This window comes from Molothrus ater, chromosome 22 (genome assembly GCF_012460135.2).
Source record: "Molothrus ater isolate BHLD 08-10-18 breed brown headed cowbird chromosome 22, BPBGC_Mater_1.1, whole genome shotgun sequence".
In the NCBI taxonomy this organism is placed as follows: domain Eukaryota; kingdom Metazoa; phylum Chordata; class Aves; order Passeriformes; family Icteridae; genus Molothrus; species Molothrus ater.
In genome coordinates, this window is record NC_050499.2 from 2,163,804 (window position 1) to 2,184,371 (window position 20,568).

General features: G+C 55.7%; 2 protein-coding genes across 2 annotated transcripts; one reads left to right on the forward strand and one right to left on the reverse strand.

Moving 5' to 3' along the window:
• Positions 1-4,576: 4,576 nt before the first annotated feature.
• Positions 4,577-9,790, forward strand: NRGN (neurogranin). The gene is made up of 3 exons (XM_036397501.2): positions 4,577-4,733; positions 7,056-7,262; positions 9,591-9,790. The coding sequence occupies exons 1-2, from the start codon at positions 4,719-4,721 to the stop codon at positions 7,260-7,262; spliced, it is 222 nt and encodes a 73-aa protein (XP_036253394.1). The 5' UTR covers positions 4,577-4,718; the 3' UTR covers positions 9,591-9,790.
• A 1,013-nt stretch (positions 9,791-10,803) lies between these two features.
• On the reverse strand, positions 10,804-19,718 carry ESAM (endothelial cell adhesion molecule). Its single transcript, XM_036397500.2, is given in 8 exon segments — positions 10,804-11,419; positions 11,421-11,553; positions 11,932-12,070; positions 12,168-12,290; positions 12,456-12,611; positions 12,688-12,901; positions 14,203-14,357; positions 19,641-19,718. Coding segments are annotated over 8 exon segments (1,185 nt in total). The 5' UTR covers positions 19,687-19,718; the 3' UTR covers positions 10,804-11,200.
• Between the last annotated feature and the right edge of the window lie 850 nt (positions 19,719-20,568).

Genomic DNA, 20,568 nt, shown 5'->3' on the forward strand with positions numbered 1-20,568 from the left:
CCGTCCGGTGCCCCCCGGTACCCCCGGCCCGCCCCGCCCCTCAGGCGGGCCCGGCGCGAGGGGGCGGGGCCTGGGCACGCCCCGCCCATGGCGGTGGGGGCGGTTGCCAAGCGACGGCGTCCGCAGCACGGCCTGAGGTGCAGGCGCGGCCCCGTCCGGCTCTGACGGGAGAGGCCGAGAGAAAGGCCGGGAGCGCGGGGCCGAGGGTTGCGTGGGAAGCCGGGGCACACCGGAGAACGGGAGCCGGGACACACCGGGGAACGAGAGCCGAGGCCCCCCCGCGCCCGCTCACCCTGCCCAGGCCGGGGCCGCGCGCGCGCAGAGAGAGGCGGCGGCGCGCGTGCGCGGCGGGCAGGGAGCGTGTGTCCCCCTAGCGGCGGCTCTGGCCCCCTCTGACGTTAGTCCGCAGGTTCGAGTCCCGGCGCTGCCCGGTGGCACCGGGCGCTGTGGGCTGTGGTTAATCCCGGGCTGTGCCGCTGCAGAGGGTCCAGGAGAAGCGACCATGTCCATCGCCGCCTCCAACGCCAGCATGAGGGTGCCCGCCGGCTTCCGGAACCTGCTGGAGGGGCTGACGCGGGAAGTGCTGCGGGAGCAGCCCACCGACGTGGTGGCCTTTGCAGCGCAGTACTTCCAAAAGCTGCTGGAGAGCAGAGAGGGTGAGTGGCCTTGCCCAGCAGGCACCCCCACACTGCCGGCCCTGCCCCACGCTGCACTGTTTGCCCAGCCTGCCCCATCTGCCCATCACCAGGGCATCAGGCCTGCCACACACGTCACTTGCCCAGGGTGTCAGTCCTGCCCCCTGTGCCCACCATCTACAGCATCAGGGCTCTCCTGTGTGCCCAAACCTGCCCATGGCCTTGTGCCTGTCCCAAATGTCCACCACCGATGGCCATCAGGCCTCTCCTGTGTGCCCAAACCTGCCCTTGTGCCCATTGCCCACAGCCTTGTGCCTGTCCCAAATGTCCACCACCAATGGCCATCGGGCCTTCCATTTGTGCCATCACCCTGGATGTTGTGCGTGTCCCATGTGCCCATCACCCGTGGTACCAGGTGCCCACTGCATGTGGCATCAAGCCTCCTCCTTCCCCAGCTAGTGGCATTGACCCGGTGGCGTGGGGAGCCATGCTGGAGGACGACCGTCTCACCTGGCCTCCTTCCACGGTAGGCTGCCCTCCATTCAGGTGCCAAGAGCCACACTTGGTCCCTGCTCTCACCCTGTCCCTGCCCCCCTTGTGCCACAGCATCTAAATTTTCTTCTTCCCTCCAGGACCTGAAAGAGGCCAAGGACATGGAGGGGTAGCAGGCAGCACCAGGGGGACAGGCAGCACGCACAGCTCTGGATCACTGTGATTCCGCCCCAAAATGTGTGGAGAGGAGCCAAAGGGGAGCATGTCCCCATAACCCTCGCGAACTGGGACACCTCTCCAGAGATGCAACCGCAGCACTTGCCCCAAATCCCCCATTTCCCACTGTCCAACCCCAAAACTAAAAAAAACCCCTTGGTCCTCCCCTGGCTCCTGCCCTTTTCCCGTGGGTGGGTGCTCCACTCCCATCCTGCCCCTGCGGTGCTGTTTTAATGAGGAATTTTATTAACGAGGTCTCCGCTGTTATTAATGTCGATCACCTGAGATTTCTCCCCGAAAAATCCTGGGTTTGGGGCTGAGCTGGGTACGGGATGATATTTTTAGCCTCTATATTTAGGCCCCTGCATCCCTGGAGGATGGAAGAAACTTCATAACATCCCAGCGTGAAGGAATGATGTGACATTGCTCCTCTCCTACCCCCCTCCATAAGCTGAGATACCTCCATGGAATTCTGGGGGGCACACAAGAGCCCCCCACTCCTATTCCTACCTGTGAAATACATATTTTCCAATACAGTGTGGTTTAAAATCCCCCCTAAAAAGTGGGGTTTGCGTCGAAGCCGGCTGCTCTATTTTTGGAGAGGACTGAACCCCCCCATCCATGCTCACCCCGTTTTTACCCCCTCTTTCCTGTTTTCCATCGCCATATGTGGTGCTCGCCCACGGCACGGGGCATGACAGCGGCTCCCCCGGGAAAAACAGGAAGGAGGGATGGGGAAAAAAAGCTGGCGGGGACCCCGTGCCGGGGCTGATGCCAACCAGCTACGCCTTGACCCCCCCTCCAGCACCGCCTCGCTGGCTGCCGGCTCCTGCTTCGGCAGCCGGCAACACTGCCCGCCCAGGGCATCCCTTCCAGCATCCAATTCCCTTTTCTTTTAAGGATTTTTTCCCTGTTTTTAAAGGATTTTTTAACACCTCGGTGCCACCATCTCAAACCACGACGGCGGGATGTTCTCAGCAGGTCTCGCCAGCTGCACTTCTCATTCTCCCCTTCCAAAATCTGAGTTGCTTCCTTGGAATTCAAATTTTGGAGGTGCTGGAGCACCTGAAAAAGCATCCTTCAGATGAAGGGGTCCAGGGAGGAAAAATGCAGAGCCTGGAACAGGCTCAAAACCGCCATTAATGATTAGAAATGTTCTGGCATTTCGCGTCCCTCCTCCGCAGCCGCAGCCTGCGGGAGACGGCGGCGCTCGGCGGCTCTGCCAGGACCCGGCTGCCACGGAGGGAGCAGATTCTGGGGGCTAATTGAGGGACTACTCCTAATTTTGGGGCTAACTTCTCAGATCTGTCACCCCTAATGATTGACTCAGATCGATCACCCCAAAAACCCTTCCCATTTAACAAACACCTGGTCTTCCTCATTGGAGCAGGCAGTGATGGATCTGGAGGGTCTAAAATCCAGGGAAGGATCTCTTCCCATCAAAAATCCCAGCAGAGCTGCCAAGGCTTCTCCTGGAAGCTGCAGCAGGGGTTTTCTGGAGCAGAGCTATTCCCACCCCCCACCCCCACCCACCCTGGAGTGCTGGTGGAAAGAAGTGATGGTGGAAAAGTGGCTCCAGTGGGAGAGCTGGGTGGCTCCCAGGGGAATTTGAGGGATGCTTGGGAGCGTTTCCCAAGCGGGAAATTGGGTGCCTGGCATGTGCTGGGGCAGGGCTGACCCCCATCAACCTCCAAGTGTGGGTGAAGCAGCTGAGGGAGGTGGCAGTGGTGGGATGTGCCTGGGATGGGGTGGAGTGGGATGGGGAGCAGAGTGTCCTGGGAGCTGGGGTGTCAGGGGACAAGAGGTGCCACCACCTGCACCCAGCAGGAGTGGCCCTGGAGAAAGAGAAGGAGATGGGATTGGAATGGGAACAAGGATGGTGATATGGCAGGGGACAGGGCCAGGGATGAGGGTGATGATGGGGATGGGGACAGAGGTGATGGGGTTGAAGCTGGGAATGGGAGCAGGGATTGGCATTATGAAGAGGATGGGGACAAGAAGTGGGATGGGGAGCACAACAGGGATGATGATAGAGATGGGGACAGGGATGATGGTAGGGATGGAGAAGGTGGTGGAGGTGATGGGATGAGGTCAGGAATGGGCACAGGGCTGGTGGCAGCAGAAGGGACAGTGCCCATTTCAGTGCCAGAAACAGTGATGTCAGTGGGACAGGGCTGCGAACGGAGATGATGATGAAGATGATGGTGGTGGCAAAGAGGAAGGTCAGTGCCACCAGGCCCCCCGGCAGGATGACCCCTGTGAGCAAACCTGGCCAGGGAGAGGCAGTGGGGCCCGGCTGTGCGGGTGGGCCGGGGGTGCTGTGCCCGCCTTGGGGGGGCCAGGCTGTGTTTTGGGGGCTGGCTGGAGCAGCCTCGGCGCGGAGCCCACGGGCGACTTGTGCAGTTGCTTAGCAACTCCCAAACCCGGATTAGAGGCGAGCGAGGCAGGCGATGGGGGGGCTGTGGGCTGCAGCCCCCTGCATTGCCCTGGGGGTCCCTCCTGTTTCCCGGGGTGCCCCAGCTCACCCAGCCAGCCCCAGCACCTCGACGTGGTCTGGGCTGGCAGCAGGGTCTGCAGGGAGCACTGAGGGTGTGCAAGTGGCTGGGACTGCAGGTCTGGTTGGAGAACACCCCAAATGTGGGGGGGCCAGATGCTCCTGTGAGCGGGGAAGGGACCCCCAGACCCCCAAAGTGGAGCCCACTCCTCTGCTTGGAGCCTGCAGCTGGGCACATCAGCTCCGGGGTTCTGCAGGTGCTCGGTGGGACACTGTGTCCCATCATGCCCACCCTCCCTCACCATCTTCATCCTTTCCATCCTCATCCTCACCCTCCTTCAGGACCAAGTCCTAAGTAGGTCAAGAAGGTTTTTTCCCCCCGTGCAAACCAACCCAGGGGGCAAAACCTGCCTCCAGCATGACTGTGGGTCGTGTACCCCCCAAAAATGAACCCATTACCCCCATTTGCTATAGCTTTGTCCCCCAAAAAACCCTCCATGCCGAAGGCAAGGCTCATCACATCTTGGCTCGCATCCTCTGCATGTGATGTTGTGTTCCACGAAACTCCAAAGCGAGCTGCCGGCTCCTTTAAGTGTTAGGAGGGAGTTGGAGGCTGCAAAATAAAATTGGAGGAGGGAAAATAAAAAAAAAAAAATTAAAAAAAAAAAAAAGGAGAAAGGGAGGAAAAAAAAATAAGGCACCCCTCCTTCCCCCCCAAAAGCCTGGCAGGAGTGTCGGGCTGATAGGCTCGCCCGGAGGAAAGCGCATTACGTAGGCAAGCGGCTCCGCTCAACTTGCCACCTGCGCCGGGAGAGCTGCCGGGGAAGCGAGATCCTGCCGGAGCCCCTCGCCCGCCGCTGGCCGCCCACCCGCCCTCCGCCATGGACTGCTGCAATGTAGGTCCCGTTCCTTCCCCCGGCCCTGCTCCCGCTCCTGCCTTTGATCCCTGGTCACTGCCCCGGGCTGGGGCGGCCGGGGGGTTTGGGGGGGTTTGGGGGGGTTTGGGGGGGGTTTGGGGTGGTGGGGGCGGGGGTGCGGGGGTGCTGCACCCACCAAGAGCTCAACCAACTCCGCGACCCCCAGCGCTGCTGCAGCCCCCAGGCTCTTCTTGCCCCCAGCCCCCCAGATCCCCGCTCCTGCCTCACAGCAGTTCGGACTCCATCCCACCGGGGCCAGAGCACGGCCAGCATCCTGCACCCCAGAGCCCCCTGAGGAAAATCCCCCCGTCCTCTAATCCAGCTTTTATTGAGCTTTTTCTTCCCCCCCCACCCCACAATTGCTCTACAGGTGGGATCGGGGGTTGCCCATGGATAAAGGGCTTCATTGGGGTTGCACCCCTCTCTCCTCACCCGAGGGTGAGCTCCCCTCCCTTCTGGCCGCCAGCCGGCTTGGGGAGAAAACCACATCCTTTTCCCCTTTCTCCCTGATCCCCTGACTTTTCCTGCCCCTTTCCCCCTTTTCCTCCCCCTTTCCCCTTTTTTTTTCCTCTTTCCCCACTTTTCCCCGTTTTCCTCCACCTGCTAAGACAGCAGCACAGGGAAAAGCGCCCATCTCTCCTCCTGGGCACCTCCAGAGAGGCAAAGCCCACCCTGAAAATAGGATTTTTCCTGCCTGGATATAGGATTTTTCCAGCTTGGATATAGGATTTCTCCCCTATGTATAGGACTTTTCCCCTCCTATATAGGATTTCTCCTTCTGAATATAGGATTTCTCCCTTAGATACAAGTTTTCATCAGCTGCATAGAGATTTTCACCCCATGGATATGGTGTTTTTCCACTGGATATAGGATTTCTCCTGCGAATATAGGATATGGCCCCCTGGTTTTGGGTTTGTGGGTTTTCTCCCCTGAATATAGGATGTCTCCCCTGGATATAGGATTTTTTTCTTCTGAATATATGTTTTTCCTACCTATATACAGGATTTCTCAACTTGGATATAGGTTTCTGCCACCTGTATGTAGGATTTCTTCCCTGAATATAGGATTTCTCCCCTAAATATAGGATTTCTCCCCTGGATATAGGAAATACCCCCGCATATATAGATTTCCTCCACCTGTATATGGCATTTCTCCCCTGGATATAGGATTTCCTCTCTCCTAATATAGGATTTCTCTCTTGGATATAGGATTTCTCACCTGGATATAGGATATGCCCCTCCATGTACAGGTTTTCTCCCCTGACTATAGGATTTCCTTCTCCAGATATACTATTCCTTCCCTGGATATAGGTTTCTCCCACCTGTATATAGGATTTCTCCCCTAGATATAGGTTGTTCTCCCCCACCTCTGCATATATAGGATATCTCTCCTGAATATAGGGTTTCTTTCCTAGATATAGGATTTCCTTCCCCTGGCTATAGGATTTCCAGCCCTGGCTATAACATTTCCACCCTGGACATATCATTTCCACCTTGGACATATCATTTCCACCTTGGACCCATCCTCACCTTTCACAATGGTAAAACAACCTGAGCAACTTGGTGGAGCCAATGGGATGAGCTTCCTCCCCCCCGAATCTACAGCTTCCAAACAAGCCCCCCAAAATTCCTTTAAGTCCTTTAAGTGCTCATGGGGCAACACAAAGGCTTCACCCCCACAGCTGCTGGCACTGGATCATCCAATGCCAGCTCATTTCCACCTCATTTCATTTTCCCATGTTTTTTGTTTTTTCCCATTGAACTTGTTGCTGAGTCCAGCTGCTCTGGTGGGATGTGGCAGGAGGGGAATGGGTTACAGTGATTTGTCCTTGGTGGGGCTTTTCCTCCCTTCTGGAGTCACTGCTTCCCCAAATTTCCTGGTATTTCCAACCAAAGCCCTGAGGAAGGATGCAGGAGGATGCAACAGGCTATGAGGAAAGGGGAAACTGAGGCATGACCAGCTCATTTTGTGCAGGATGGCCCCCAGCCCTCTGCCAAAAATACCCCCCAGAACCCATCCTCTGCTCCCATGGATTTTCCTCTCCCTGCATCATAACCCTGGCTGGAGTCTGGCTTCCTGCAGCCGTGTGGTCCAGGGTTGCCATTTCCCCAAGACACCTGCAAGTGACCCTGATTTTTAGCAAACCCCCTCATTTTTAGCAAAGGAACCCAATTTTTTAATGAGTAAACCTAATTTTTAGAACAGGGGCTCATTTAAGACCATCATGAACGGATTCATTTGGGGAGGGGGCTGCGCTGTTTGAGGTGCCAGCAGCTGTAACCCTGCCATTGTCACCATCAGGAGGGAGCCTGCACAAAGCTGGACGAGGACATCCTGGACATCCCTTTGGACGATCCCGATGCCAACGCGGCAGCTGCCAAGATCCAGGCTAGTTTCCGTGGCCATATGACCCGCAAGAAGATCAAAGGGGGCGAGATTGATCGGAAAACCAAGGACGCCGAGTGCACCAACAGCACCCGCGGCGGCGACCTCCGCAACGGCGACTAGGTACCCCCCAAATCCCGCTTCTTCCCCCCAGAACTGGGTCATTTCTGTAAGGATGCTGCTCTGAGTGTCCTTTGCTCTGTTGATTTGGGATGGAGCATTCTGCTCTGTGCAGATATGGGATGGAGCATTCTTCCCTGTGCAGATTTGGGATGGAGCATCCTTCCCCATGCTGATTTGGGATGGAGCATCCTTCCCCATGCTGATTTGGGATGGAGCATTCTGCTCTGTGCAGATATGGGATGAAGCATCCTTCCCTGTGCAGATTTGGGATGGAGCATCCTTTCCTGCAGAGATTTGGGATGGAGCATTCTGCTCTGCACAGATACGGGATGGAGCATCCTTCCCTGTGCAGATTTGGGATGGAGCAACATTCCCCACACTGGTTCAGGGTGGAGAAGGGGTTTTTCCTCCCAGGAGATGGAAACACAGGCAGGCAGCCCCTGCCTTGCCCTAAATTTGGGTGCGCGCCGTAGTAGTTGGGAAGGATGGGAAGTAGGATGGGAAGGCGCAGCCCTAGATTTGGATTGAATCTCTCCCTTAGCAACACCACCCCGAGCGCCTCGCCTCAGCACATGCTATTTTTAAAAGCCTGTGTCACAGTCTCCTGGCAGGAAAAGGTAAATTTAAAAAGCGCCCACGGTGCCGAGGCCGCGTGGCATTGGAGCCCCGGTGGTGGTTGCGCCGTGCCCGGGCCGTGCCCTGCGCCGTGAGCGCGGGATGGCCCCGGAGAGCGGCGGGGCCGGTTCGGGGTTAGCGGCGGGGAGGGCGCGCTGCCGGCTCGGCCACGTGAGTGTGGCGGGGCTGGGGGAGATGCAGCTGGGATGGAGCTGGGATGCAGCTGGCATGAGACTGGGATGCAGCTGGCATGAGACTGGGATGCAGCTGGGATGGAGCTGGGATGGAGCTGGGATGCAGCTGGGATGCAGCTGGGATGAGACTGGGGTGCAGCTGGGATGAGAATGGGGTGCAGTGGGGATGGAGTAGGAGTGCAACGGGGATTCAGTGCAGATACAGTGGGGATGGACTGAAGATGCAGCAGGAATGCAGTGGGGAGGAAGAGGAGGATGCAGTGAGGATGCAGTGAAGATTCAACAAGGCTGCAGTGGGAAGGAACTGGGGATGCAGTGGGCATGGAAGTGGAGCTCAGCTGGGACACAGTGGGGATGAACTGAGGGTACAGTGGGAACAGAACTGAGACGTGGTGGGGAAGCAGTGCGGATGCAGTGAGAATGCACTGGAGAGGCAGTGAAAATGCAGTGAGCATGCACTGAGGATGGAGAGGGAATTCAGTGGGGCTGGGATGAGAATGAACTGAGGATGCAGTGGGGATTTTGTGAAGATCCAGTGGGGACAATATGGAAATACAGTGAGGCTGCAGTGGGGCTGCAAAGGGGGGATGCAGTGATGATGTGTGAGGATGAACTGGGGATGCAGTGGGGAAGCAACAGAGATTCAGTGAGGATGCAATAGGAACCGAACTGGAGATGGGGATTCAATGGGACTGCAGTGAGGATTGAGGGAGGATGCACTGGGGCTGCACTGGAGCTGCAGTGAGGATTGAGCAGGGATGCACTGGGGCTGCAGTGAGGATGTCAGAGGGCTGCAGTGAGGAAGCAGCTGCCAAGTGTAGGTGCTGTGCAGCTTCTTAGGGCCCAGAGGTTCCTTTGGGATGCTTTGTTAGGGGGCTGAGCAGGTTGGCAGCAAGGGAGCCGGGTTCCCCTCCTTCTGCCATGGTGCTCTGCCTAGGGGGGTGCATGCAGGGGTCCCCCCCAGGTTCCTGGGCTGGGTGAGAGCAGAGTGTGGGCAGCAGTGGAGGCAGGACAAGGGTGCAGGCAGGGTGTGGGCGGGCTGCAAGTAGAGCATGGGCAGGGTGTGGGCAGGGGGAGGGCACAGAGAGGGTGCAGGCTGCAGGAGCAGCACGTCAGCAGGGTGCAGGGTGTGGGCAGGGTGCAGTCAGGGCACAGGGTACAGGCAGGGTGAAGGCTGCAGGGTGCAGACAGGGCATGGGGAGCAGACAGGCACAGGGTTCAGAGAGCACTAAAGGTGCAGGCAGGCACAGAGTACAAACCAGACTCAGGGCACAGGGTACAGGCAGGGTGCAGGGTTCAGTGAACAGGCAGGGCACAGGGTACAAACAAGGCTCAGGGTTCAGTGTACAGGCAGAGAACGGTGCATGGTGCAGACAGGGCACAGGGTGCAGAGAGCACTAAAGGTGCAGGCAGGGCACAGGGTGCAGGGTACAGGGTGCAGGGTACAGGCAAGGCTCAGGGTGCAGGGTACAGGCAGGGCCATGCCCAGGCTGACCTCTCACTCTCTCCTTGCTTGCAGGGGCCACCAGCTGCTCAGCGGAAACCCCTCACCACCGACTCCCTCCCAGCGCTGCCCGCCGAGGCCCAGGAGCCCCTGCTTCACCCCCTGCCCCTCGCATGCATCCCCCGGGGTCCCCCCACAGCCAGGCCCTGCCCCTGTCCCTGGCTGCCCCCTCCCACCCCAGACACCCCCGGCCCCAATAAACGCCCCTGCCAGAGCCCCGGGCTGTCCTCGGTGCCTTCTGATGCCACCGGCAGAGCGGTGAGGTCACAGCGGGCAGGGGTGGGAGGGCTGTGGGGCAGGGGGTGCCAGCAGGGATCTCCCATGTGTGTGTACAACATGCTGCAGGCACGTGTGACATCACTGCCAGGTGTGGGACATGACATCACGGTGTGCTGTGACATCACTCGTGGGTGGGAGATGACTTGTGAGGTGCTGGCATGAGATGGGTGGTGATGTCACTACTGCACAAGTGACAGCTGCTGTGACACCATACAGGTGTGTGTGACGTCACTGCTGGGTGTGTGACACTGTACAGGTGTGTGTGACGTCACTGCTGGGTGTGTGACACTGTACAGGTGTGTTTGACACCATACAGGTGTGTGTGACATCACTGCTGGGTGTGTGACACTGTACAGGTGTGTGTGATGTCACTGCTGGGTGTGTGACACTGTACAGGTGTGTTTGACACCATACAGGTGTGTGTGACATCACTGCTGGGTGTGTGACACTGTACAGGTGTGTGTGATATCACTGCTGGATGTGTGACACTGTACAGGTGTGTGTGATGGCTGGAGTGACATCATTCCACTGTGTGTGATGTCACTACCAGGCGTGACTGTGGGTGTGACATCAAACAGGCACGTGTCACATCCCTGCTGTGTGATGGTAAATGTGACATCCCTGATGGACATGTGACATGCCTGTATGGCATCATCTAGGCCTCAGTCAGGTGCTGTGATGTCACACACTCATTGTGGCATTGTATGTCCTGACACAGGGAGTGACATCACGGTCATGGGTGTGACATCACAGTCATGGGTGTGACATCACAGTCATGGCTGTGACATCATGGTCATGGGTGTGACAACCCGTGCATTGTGATGTCACCTCACCCTGAGGAGCTTGGCTGGTGCACTGTGACATCACCCTGCCCTATGACATCACCCAGAAGGTTGTGGGGCATCCCACCCCTGCCTCGAAATCCGCACAAACTCACCCAAAGCGCCGGTGCTGGGCAGTGCAGCAGCTTTTAATCAGAAAACCCCTAAAAAAAGTGTGTGTGTGTGTGTGTCCGTGTGTCCCCATCACCCCCCCTCCCCCCACCCCACTTTCTTTTGTGAAAAAATCCCTCATTTCACCTGATATATAGATATAGAAAAAAAAAATCATAAGAAGGGGACCCCCTGAGGCAGGGCTGGGGCTGGTTTGGGGGGTGATATTTATGGGGAGACTCGGTCCCTCCAAACGCAGAGAGCCCCTGCACCCATTAAACACACCCACGATGAGTCCAGCTGCTCGAGGCATCTGTCAAAAAGAAAAGGAAACCCAAAAAAGGGACCAAAACCACCCCAGGAATCAGGGAGTGGGATGGGCTGGCTATGGGCACCGCTGTTTTTGGGGGGTGCTCACACCAAGGAGCCCGCTCGGCTCTGCGCTGGCACCATGACTGGAACGGCACCGGCCCGTGCCAGGCTGGAGGGGGGCAGCGAGCCCACGGGAGCGGCGGCGGGCTCCGGGCGGCGCCGGGGGGTCCCGTTAACGGCGGGGGGGGAGAGGCTGGGGGGCCGTGCCCCTGCCCGGGCCGGGGGGCCCCGGTAGCTGCCGGTGGTGGTGAGGATGGAGGCAGGTGTCCGAGGGGGCTCTGGCTCCGTAGCCTTGCCGCGTGCCGGCGATGGAGGACAGGGTGCTGGTTTTGGACATGGTGTCTGAGGCTGGCCTCCTCGCCCACGATGGGGTTTTGGGTGCCACGGCGTCTTCCCTGCCAAGAGGGGAGAGCATCACAGAGATCAGCCCTGGGAACCCTTCCATCCCTCCCCACAGCGTACTCTCCCTGAGCAGTGAGCTTGTGCAGACATCCTGGACCCCCAAACAGAGGGACAAAAGGGAAAGGGGAAAACAGAGGTGGAAAATCCCCTTGCTAATTCTGAAACCTCATGACCACTGGCCACAGGTGGAAACTTTCTTCCTGATTGTTGCCTCTGGAGCATATTGATGACTGGCCAGAGATGAAGAACTCTTCCCCACTATTAACTCTGAACCTGAGAAATGATGGGCCAGAGGTGGACACACCCTCCTTGCCCGTTAACCCTGAAACCTAACGATGATTTGAACCCCCTCCACAGGAAGAGTGCCTCACTTGATCTCATTGGCTCCCTCCTCCTGGCTGTCACGTTTTTTCCTCCTGTAGCCAACAAACTTCTGGGCAAAGAAGATGATGGTGGCAAGGGCACCCAGGGAGCCCAGCACGGCGCCGGCGATGACTGCTTTGGTGCTTGCTGCCAGAGAGAGACAGAGATTCCCTTATTGCCTTATTCCCACAGGGACCTCATGGGGACTGTGTCCCCCTCCCCGACCCTGTGGACACGTACTCACTTGATTGTACCTCCAGGACAATGCTGCAGTTCTTAGAACCTGCTTGGTTTTCAGCCCTGCAGACGTAGACCCCCGACATTTCCAGGGAGAGGTTGGTCAGCTTGAGGGTGCCCTTGGCCCGGTCTGCAGGTGAGAAATTTGGGTGCTGCCTCACAGCCACTCCTACACCCTCCACCTCCTCGTGCAGGAAGTAGTCAAGGGGATGAAGCCAGGGATGAAGGGGATGAAATCTGAATCTTCTCAGGATATTCCAGCCTCCTCCCCAGCCCCACACTGGTGCCACCTTACCCTGGGCAGGGGGAAAGAAGACCTGCAGGGTGGGTGGCTCGCGCTGCCACTGGTACATGGGCGAGGGCTTCCCCTTCTTGGAGGAGCAGCTCAAGGTCACGTTGGCCCCCACGACGGCGTTGCCATGCAGCTGGCAGGTGGGGGTGGCTGGTGGCACTGTGGGCACACATGTTAGTCCTGAGGGACACCATGGGGAGCTCCAAGGGAGCCGGGGGGACTGGGGGAGCCTTACCCAGCACGGTGAGGTTGATGAGGCCGACGTTCTTGTGCATCCTGATGATGTCATCCAGCACGTTGACAGTGCACATGTACTGACCCGAGTCTTGCTCCCGGCTGGCGTTGATGAACAGCGAGATGTTGTGGGTCTCGATGGGGTACAGGAACCCTACGCGGGACTTCAGATCTGTCTCCTCCACCTTCACCACCCCGCCTATGACTGACAGGATCTGCACAGGGGAAAAACCACATGCTTTTGCTTCCAGATCATGCTGCTGGAGAGAAAAGCCCCCCAAAATCCCAAATTTTGTAGAGCAGTGGTTGCTGCATAAGCCCCCTCCAGCCTTACCTCTGCTGAGCATCCCGGACATGGGAACTGCAGGCAGCTCCCCACCACAGGCACAAATACCCCTGGCATGGGCACTATGAGCAACTGTCCCATCATGAGCATCTCCCCATCACGAGCACCAAAAGTGGTGCCCCCATTGCCAACATTTTCCCATTGTAGACACCATGGGCACTTTCCAAGGACATCTCCCCCGCCATGGGTATTCCCCAATGTGAGCACGACAAGCACCTCCCTACTGCAGGCACCCTGGGCATGACCCCAGTGTGGGCATCTCCCCTTATGGGCACAATGAGCACCTACCTCCCCAGCATAGGTACCTCCTGATCATGAGGACCACAGTCATCTCCAGTCATCTCCCCAGTGTAAGCATTTCCCACCATGGACACCACAAACACCTCCCTGTATAGGCATCTCCCCATCTTGGATCTCTCCCCATCTTGTGTCTCCCCACTGTGGGCACCACAAGCACCTCCCTACTGCAGGCACTGTGGGCATGACCTCATTGTGGGCATGTACACATCACCATGAGCACCCCCCATCAAGGGTACCCCCCATGGTGGGCACCATGAGATTCCCCCATCGTGGACACCACCCCACCATGGGCACTACAAGCAGCTCCCCGTTGGTATGGGGATGGCACCATGGGTATGTCCCCATCATGGGCACCGTGAGCATGTCCCCCATGGTGGTCACCTCTCCATGGTGGGTGCCATGAACTTCACCACATCATGGGCCAACTCTCCACCATGGGCACCACAAGCATGCCCCCACTGTGAGAACCCCACACATCTCCCCATGGGCACGTCCCCACCATGAGCATCTCCCCTTTGTGGGCATCTCCCCATCACGGGCACCACATCCTTACCATACACACTTATCCATTGTGGGCCACCCTGAGGTTCCCCCCCTCATGGGCCTTTACCCATTGTGGGCATCTTCCCTGCATGGGCACCATGAGTGCCATCCCATCGTGAGCATCACGGTGGGCACCATGAGCTTCCTTCCATCATGGCCACCTCATCATCATGGGCATCCATCCACCACAGGCACTGTGGCCACTGCCCCGTGGTGGGCACCATAATCTTCCCCCCATCATGGGCACCACCAGCACCCCCTCCATGGTCACTGACCAGCTTGGCCCCCTCCATCTCCAGTCCTGCAGCCTCTCTGCCCTCTTCTCACCTGGAAGGGAGCAGGTTTCTTGTTCAGCATCCAGGTGATGTAGGGCTCTTTGTGGGAGTGGCTGGTGTACCAGACAGGCAGCACTGCCTGCTGCCCCTCCACAGAGAATACCAGGCTCGTCCCCACATGCACCTCCAGCACGGCCAAGGAGACACCTGCCCGTGGGAGAGGGAAGAAATTGGGAAATGACTCAACCCCAGGTGCTACTTCTCCACAAAACCTCACTGACTGTGAGAAAAAAACCCCATTCCCAAGACAAAAACAACAATCCCAGGTTATCACCAGGAAGCTGAGCCAAGAGAACATTTTGCCTCCTTCCCTGCCACAGGAAGGGCTTTCCGCCTGCTCCGGAGGATGCAGGACATTGCTGCTCCCTCCCACCCCAGCTTCCGCCCCACGCTCAGCTTGGGAATTCCTAAGGCACAAGTCACCCTTCCCAGGACAAAGCCAACTCCAGCAGGCAAACACCCCCCTTAGCTCAGTATTGGGGTACTCCCAGCCTCCCATGATGCTGCACCAGATCCCATGGGATTTATTTGTAGGGCTCCCCCATGTGCACCTCACAAGCCTTTCCCAGTATCCCCCATTTTTGCTGCCAGCACTAAAGTGGGATAATCCATGAATGGCTTCCTCTGGTGCCCCATCTCATTTGACCCCAAATGTCCCATCCCAATCCCCTGTCACCGTGTCCCCTGCATCTCAGCATCCCCCCAGGTCCCACTGGGAGGGGTTGATGGGGTAAGGGTGGTACCACAGACTGGAGAGGGATGCTCAGCTCCTGGGGGAAGATCATTCCCAGCTTTGCCCGTAAGGCTCAGCCGGAAAATTAATCAGCCCAGGCAAGGCTGAGTTTGTGCTGGGGCTGGTTTGTTTTTCCCAGGGGAACATCACCAGGCCCTGCATCCCAGCAGCTCCATCCCTGCATCCACCATCGATCCGTGACCCCGGCTGGCCCGGCCCTGCCAGCGCCCCAGGGATGCCTCACATCGGGATGCAGGGGGAAAGGATGATGCTGCCCCGTCATCCCAAACCCTCTGTCTGGGGGGAAAAACCCCTGGCTTTGAAGGATTTTGGGAGCTTTCAATAACCTTGCACTTTTCCCTAAGAGCTCAGAGGGTTTAATTGGATTTTTCCAGGGTGGGAAGAGGAAAACAAGGAGCTGGGGGGTATTTTTAGCCTCCTCCCGCATCCGTTCATCCCCCCCTCCTGGCAAGGCATTGGTGCCATTTCCGGACGGAGCCTTCCAGCTCCAGGCAGGAAACTCTGCTCTGGCTGATAAGTCTTCTCAGGAATTAAAAAAAAAAAATAATTACATTTGCTTTCTCTGGTGAAAAACTGGGAGAAATAAGGCCCAGTCTGGTGAGGATGCGTAAAAATAGCTCACCCGAGCTAAGAACATAAACCTTTAAATCCTGGAGGGTTTGGGGGGGGAGATGCTGGAGGCGTCTGCAGGTCCCAAATCATTGATAATATTATTTGTTAATTATACAAAACTGTGGTATCAGATCCAATAGAGAGTATGGAAAAATAATGGTAATTATAGTGTATTTATATGTAATTATACAGATAATTGTATTAAATTTAGAGAAAGTGGAAAGAAATATGGGATGGCGACTCATTAAATTGGAATTTCCAGAACAAAATAGATCATTGAGAACATATAATTTATAGCAATTATAAATATAGGTATATTTTTGTAAGAATAGGGATAATAGTGGGGATGTGAAAGTGATAATAGTGCTCAGAATAATGAGAGTAATGATCAAAGTGAGAATAATAATTATAAAAGTGGGAATAATAATGATAAAAGTTATATTAATAATGATAATAATAATAATAGTGATTATAATAATTATAACAACGATTCCAATACAATAAGAACTAGTCATAATAATTATAATACTGATATTAAGAGTAGAAATAATAATAATAATAATAATAATAATAATAATAATAATAATAATAATAATAATAATAATAATAATAATAGTTGTTGTTGTTGTTGTTGTTGTTATTATACAGTTCATTAATTATGCAGATGGCACAGCCTCTAAACCTCCCTGCATTCCCAACAACTGGGAAAAATCCAGGTGTTTTCAGCCCAGTTCCTCTATCATTATAAAAGTGTGTTAAATTGGGATAATCTAGAAGAAAATAATTATATTCAATAATTGTATTAGAAATATTATAGACAACAGGTAATAGACCTGGTTGAAGAATTATAATTGCAATTTAATAAAAACAATTCTAACAGTTATAATAGTTACAAAACCAATTATAACAGTGATTATAATGACATTAGTAATAAAATAATAATAAGTATAATGATGATAATTATAATAATAAAAAATATTAATAATATAGCTCATTAATTATGCAGATGGCATCGTAAATGACTCCACAGCTTCTACACCCCTGTGCATCCCCAGCAGCTGGGAAAATCCAGGTGTTTCATTCCACATCCTCCATCAGCATGGCTTTTTGGGCACAAAAAGGGCTGGCCAAAGGGTGCTGGGGATTCCTGGGGAAATCCAGGCTCCAGAGAGGGAAAAAGGTTCTGGCACCAGCCAGAGGATTCCCATCGCACCCCAAGGCATCAAAACAGCCCCGTGTGCCTCAAAGCTGCTCCCGGCTGCAAACCAGGGGGGGTTAACCCTGAAACCTAATGAGGAGCATGTTAATTATGTTAATTGTGCTCTGGGGCTGCAGCTTTGCTCTGTCATCCTTAAAACGCCCGTGGCAACAGGAGATCCCGGCTCCAGCATCTCCCCTCCAGTGGATGGGGGAGAGGGAAATGGATCCAGATCTGAAGGCTGCTCGCTCCCCAAAATCCCTTTTTCTTGTGCAATTCACCCAAATTCCCCATCTCAGACAGATGTGACCCTAAAAAAGGCTGGTGGGGCTGGGTTTGGAGCTGCAGGCGCGGGACGAACCCCCTGGCACAGCTCTGGCTTTGGCCACCTCGACGCTCCAAATCCTCTAATGCTTTAACCAGATCGAAAAAATTAAGCTGCTCGTGGTGCTCATACTCATCCAGGGGGGCCTGGGGCCCTCAGCCCCTCCCGCCTGCTCTTTGGGCTCAAAACCTGGATTTTTATCCAGCTGCCCTGAGCTAAACACCTGCCCGGGTGTTTTCCCCCCGCCCCAGCCCATCTGCTGGGATTTTTTTTGCATATGGAAAAACAGAATAGACTTAAATTTACCTTTAAAAATAGCTATAATTTTTTTCCCCTCTGAAATAAATATCTTACAATTTAGCATTCTAAAATACTTTAAATTTTCCCGTGACAAAAAAAATTAAAAACAGCTTTAAATTTCCCTTTGAATTTATTCCCTATGGAAAAAAAATCACCTTTAAATCCCTGCAATCTTAACATTAATCCCTGCTGATATCAATCACCCTATCCTCATCTAAAATTTTATCCTTTCACCCCCAAATAAAAGCTGTTTCCTGACTCTGGCACAGCCTGAACCCCCAAAAAAGCAAACTCCCCCTGCAGCCCCCTCCCCAAGTCTCTCACCCATGAACTGCAGGGGAATTAAATCCCGGAGGCAGTTGGGGTTTGATGACCCCAGTTGATAGGATTAAGGCACTGGAGTCATGTGAAACCCAGACCCAAATTAAATCCCAAAAGACCAAGCTTGGGATTTAAAATACACAGCGGGAATCTGGCCGGAAAAGGGACCCTTGAAAAAGCTTGGAAAAAGGTCAAGGAGCATCTCAGCACTGCAACGCAGCCTTCCCTTTTTTAAAAATTATTTTTGGGGAATTTTTTTTCCTTTTCTTCTCTTTAACTTTGACTATTTATAAACGGGCAGATAGGAGATGCCGGGCTGTGCAGCAGCGTCCCTTGGGAAAATCCACAGCGGCATTTCTCACGACCCCGGGGGCGGGGGGGGCAGAAAGTGCCCTATCCTCCAGAGAGACCAAATTTGGGGAAAAAAAATTAAATAATGCAATAATCATATGTGACTTTGCTATAGATGGAAACGTGCTTCACCCCTGGAGTGGGAGGGAGAGGCGGAGATGGGATGGGATGGAGATGGGCAGGGGATGAGATTGGGATGGGATTGAGGAAAGGATTGGGGTTGGGATTGGGGATGGGATGGGACAGAGACTGGGAAGAAAGCAGGGATGGCAAACATCCCTCATTTTGCTTTTCCCCATCACAATCTCATGAGGATCCCACGGGACGAGGAAGGATTGCTTGAAAGCAAAACGAAAGGAAAAACACACATTTGGGGTTCAAAAGGGTCTTTTTGCTGCATTTTTGAGCTATCAGTGCCCGTGATGTCACATCCCAGGGCTCAAGTGTGATTTTTTTTTTGGTGGGAATCCATCACGATTCCATGCAAAAAACGCCATCGGGATGCGGCAAAGGAGCGCCCTGGTGGGATTTAAGGGCTGAGTGACCCCCATGCCTCATACAAGCATGCTTTAATTAACTTTTATCAAGGAAGAAAACCTTCAAGGAGGAACAAGTGGCGACTCCAGGACCCCCACCCAGTGTTCTACTGGAAGGAAATGCTCCTGCCATTGTTTTTGGGGCCGTTTCCTTTCTCCAAAGGCCTCTCCTTCGCTGGGAACGCCAAAGGATGTTTTCTTTTGGAGCAACCGTGGCAAGTTCCAAAAAGACTCAAATAGGGTGGGAAATTAGGGGTGGAAGAAGGGAAAACCCATGGACAGAGAAGCAGTGAGATCCCTCACCTCAAAACCAGCTGGGATGGCTGTGCAGCACCAGTAAACAAGGGACAACAAGCGGATTTTTTCCTGCCCAGTGCCACGCAGGGAGGTGAACTGTGGACTCTCACTTTGGAGTCCCTGGTGTGTCCCCATAAGGGAGTACATCGGGTTTGGGGGTGCTGGAAGCGGCTGTTTGGCAGCTCCAAGGTACAAATGGCTTTTCCCAGAAAGACTCAGATTTTCTCCACTCCGGGCACTCCTAAAAGGGGAAGGGGGTGGATCTCTCCCCCCTTTCCCCCCCACCCTGCCTGCTGGGGTAGGGGACTGGGGGCACAGACACAGGTGGGTGCTGTAACCCCTGCCTCTGGTACCCCATGGTCCATGGATTTCGGGTGGTCCTTCCCGGTGCCACCCTAAACCTTCCCAGGTCCCGCCGGCGGTGTGGGGATCCCGGGTGTCTCCGGCTGCTCCCACACCCTGCTCGGTGGCCCCTCGGTATCTCCGGGTCCCTGCCCGATGCCCTCCCAAAAGCTCTCGCTCGTCCTGCCCGCTTCATCCCGCTTTTCCCGAGTCCCGCCGGGCGCACCCCCGGTACCACCGCGTCCTGCCCCGTACCCGCCGCGCTACCTCGCGTCCCCCGCCAGCACCGCCGGAGCTCGCCCGCTGCATCCCGCCAGCTCTCCCGCGTCCTGCCCGGCATCCCCCGGTCCCCCGCGTCCCGCTCGGTGCCCCCCGCGTCCCGGGGCTCGCTCACCCAGCAGCGCCGCCAGCGCCAGCGCCGCCCGCCGCAGCGCGCCCATGGCCGGAGCCGCCGCAGCAGCAGGTGCCGGGGGGGCCGGGGCGGCGGGGGCGGCGCCGCGCAGGTGGGGGCGGGCCCGAGCCCACCACACCCCGTGGGGGTGTCCCGGCCCCGCACGGACCCTCCCCCAGGGGTCCGGCCCTCCCCCGCCCCACAGCGCGCAGTCTTTAATTAGTTATGTGGGTTATTATTAGTTATATTAGGGTTAAGCGGGGGTTCAGTGCGGCACCGCAATGTCAAATGTCACCCCCCCGGGCGGAGCACAGGGACCCCAAACCCGCCCCATTCTCATCCCTCCCACGCCAGTAGGGTGGAACATCCCGTTCTGCATCCCTCACACTCATCCAACACCCCCCCGCCCTTCAGATAAACGCATCGATCCTGAAAAATAAACAATATCCAAAAAAAGGGGCAATTTTGACTACCTGGTTCTCGGGAGCCTCGGGTGGATCCTGCCCGGCTCAGCCAGGGTTATCCCGGTCCTCGATCAGAGCAGGGTCAAACCTCGAAGCCCCAGCAGAGATTAGACACTGGCGGAGGAGGAGGAGGAGGCGGCGGGGGCAGAATTAATCCCTCCTCGCCCTCGCCACCCCCCCGTAAATCCAGCCTGGCCTCCAGCACTGCAGGATCCCGGGAGCAAGGAGGCTTTGGGGGATCGACCTGGCTTGATCCCACCAGGACCCCACCTGTCCCTAACAGCATCCTCACCCTCTGCTGCATCCCATGCTTCCAACAGGCAGCAGCTTTGGGGAAACTCACCTCGTTCTCCCTCTATCTGAACGCTGGGAGTGGGGAGGGTGCGTTGGTGACCCACTGGGGACCTGCTCCCCTTCCTCACTCCACATCTCAGGGCTCAAAGGTGATGCCAACTTCCAGATGGGCA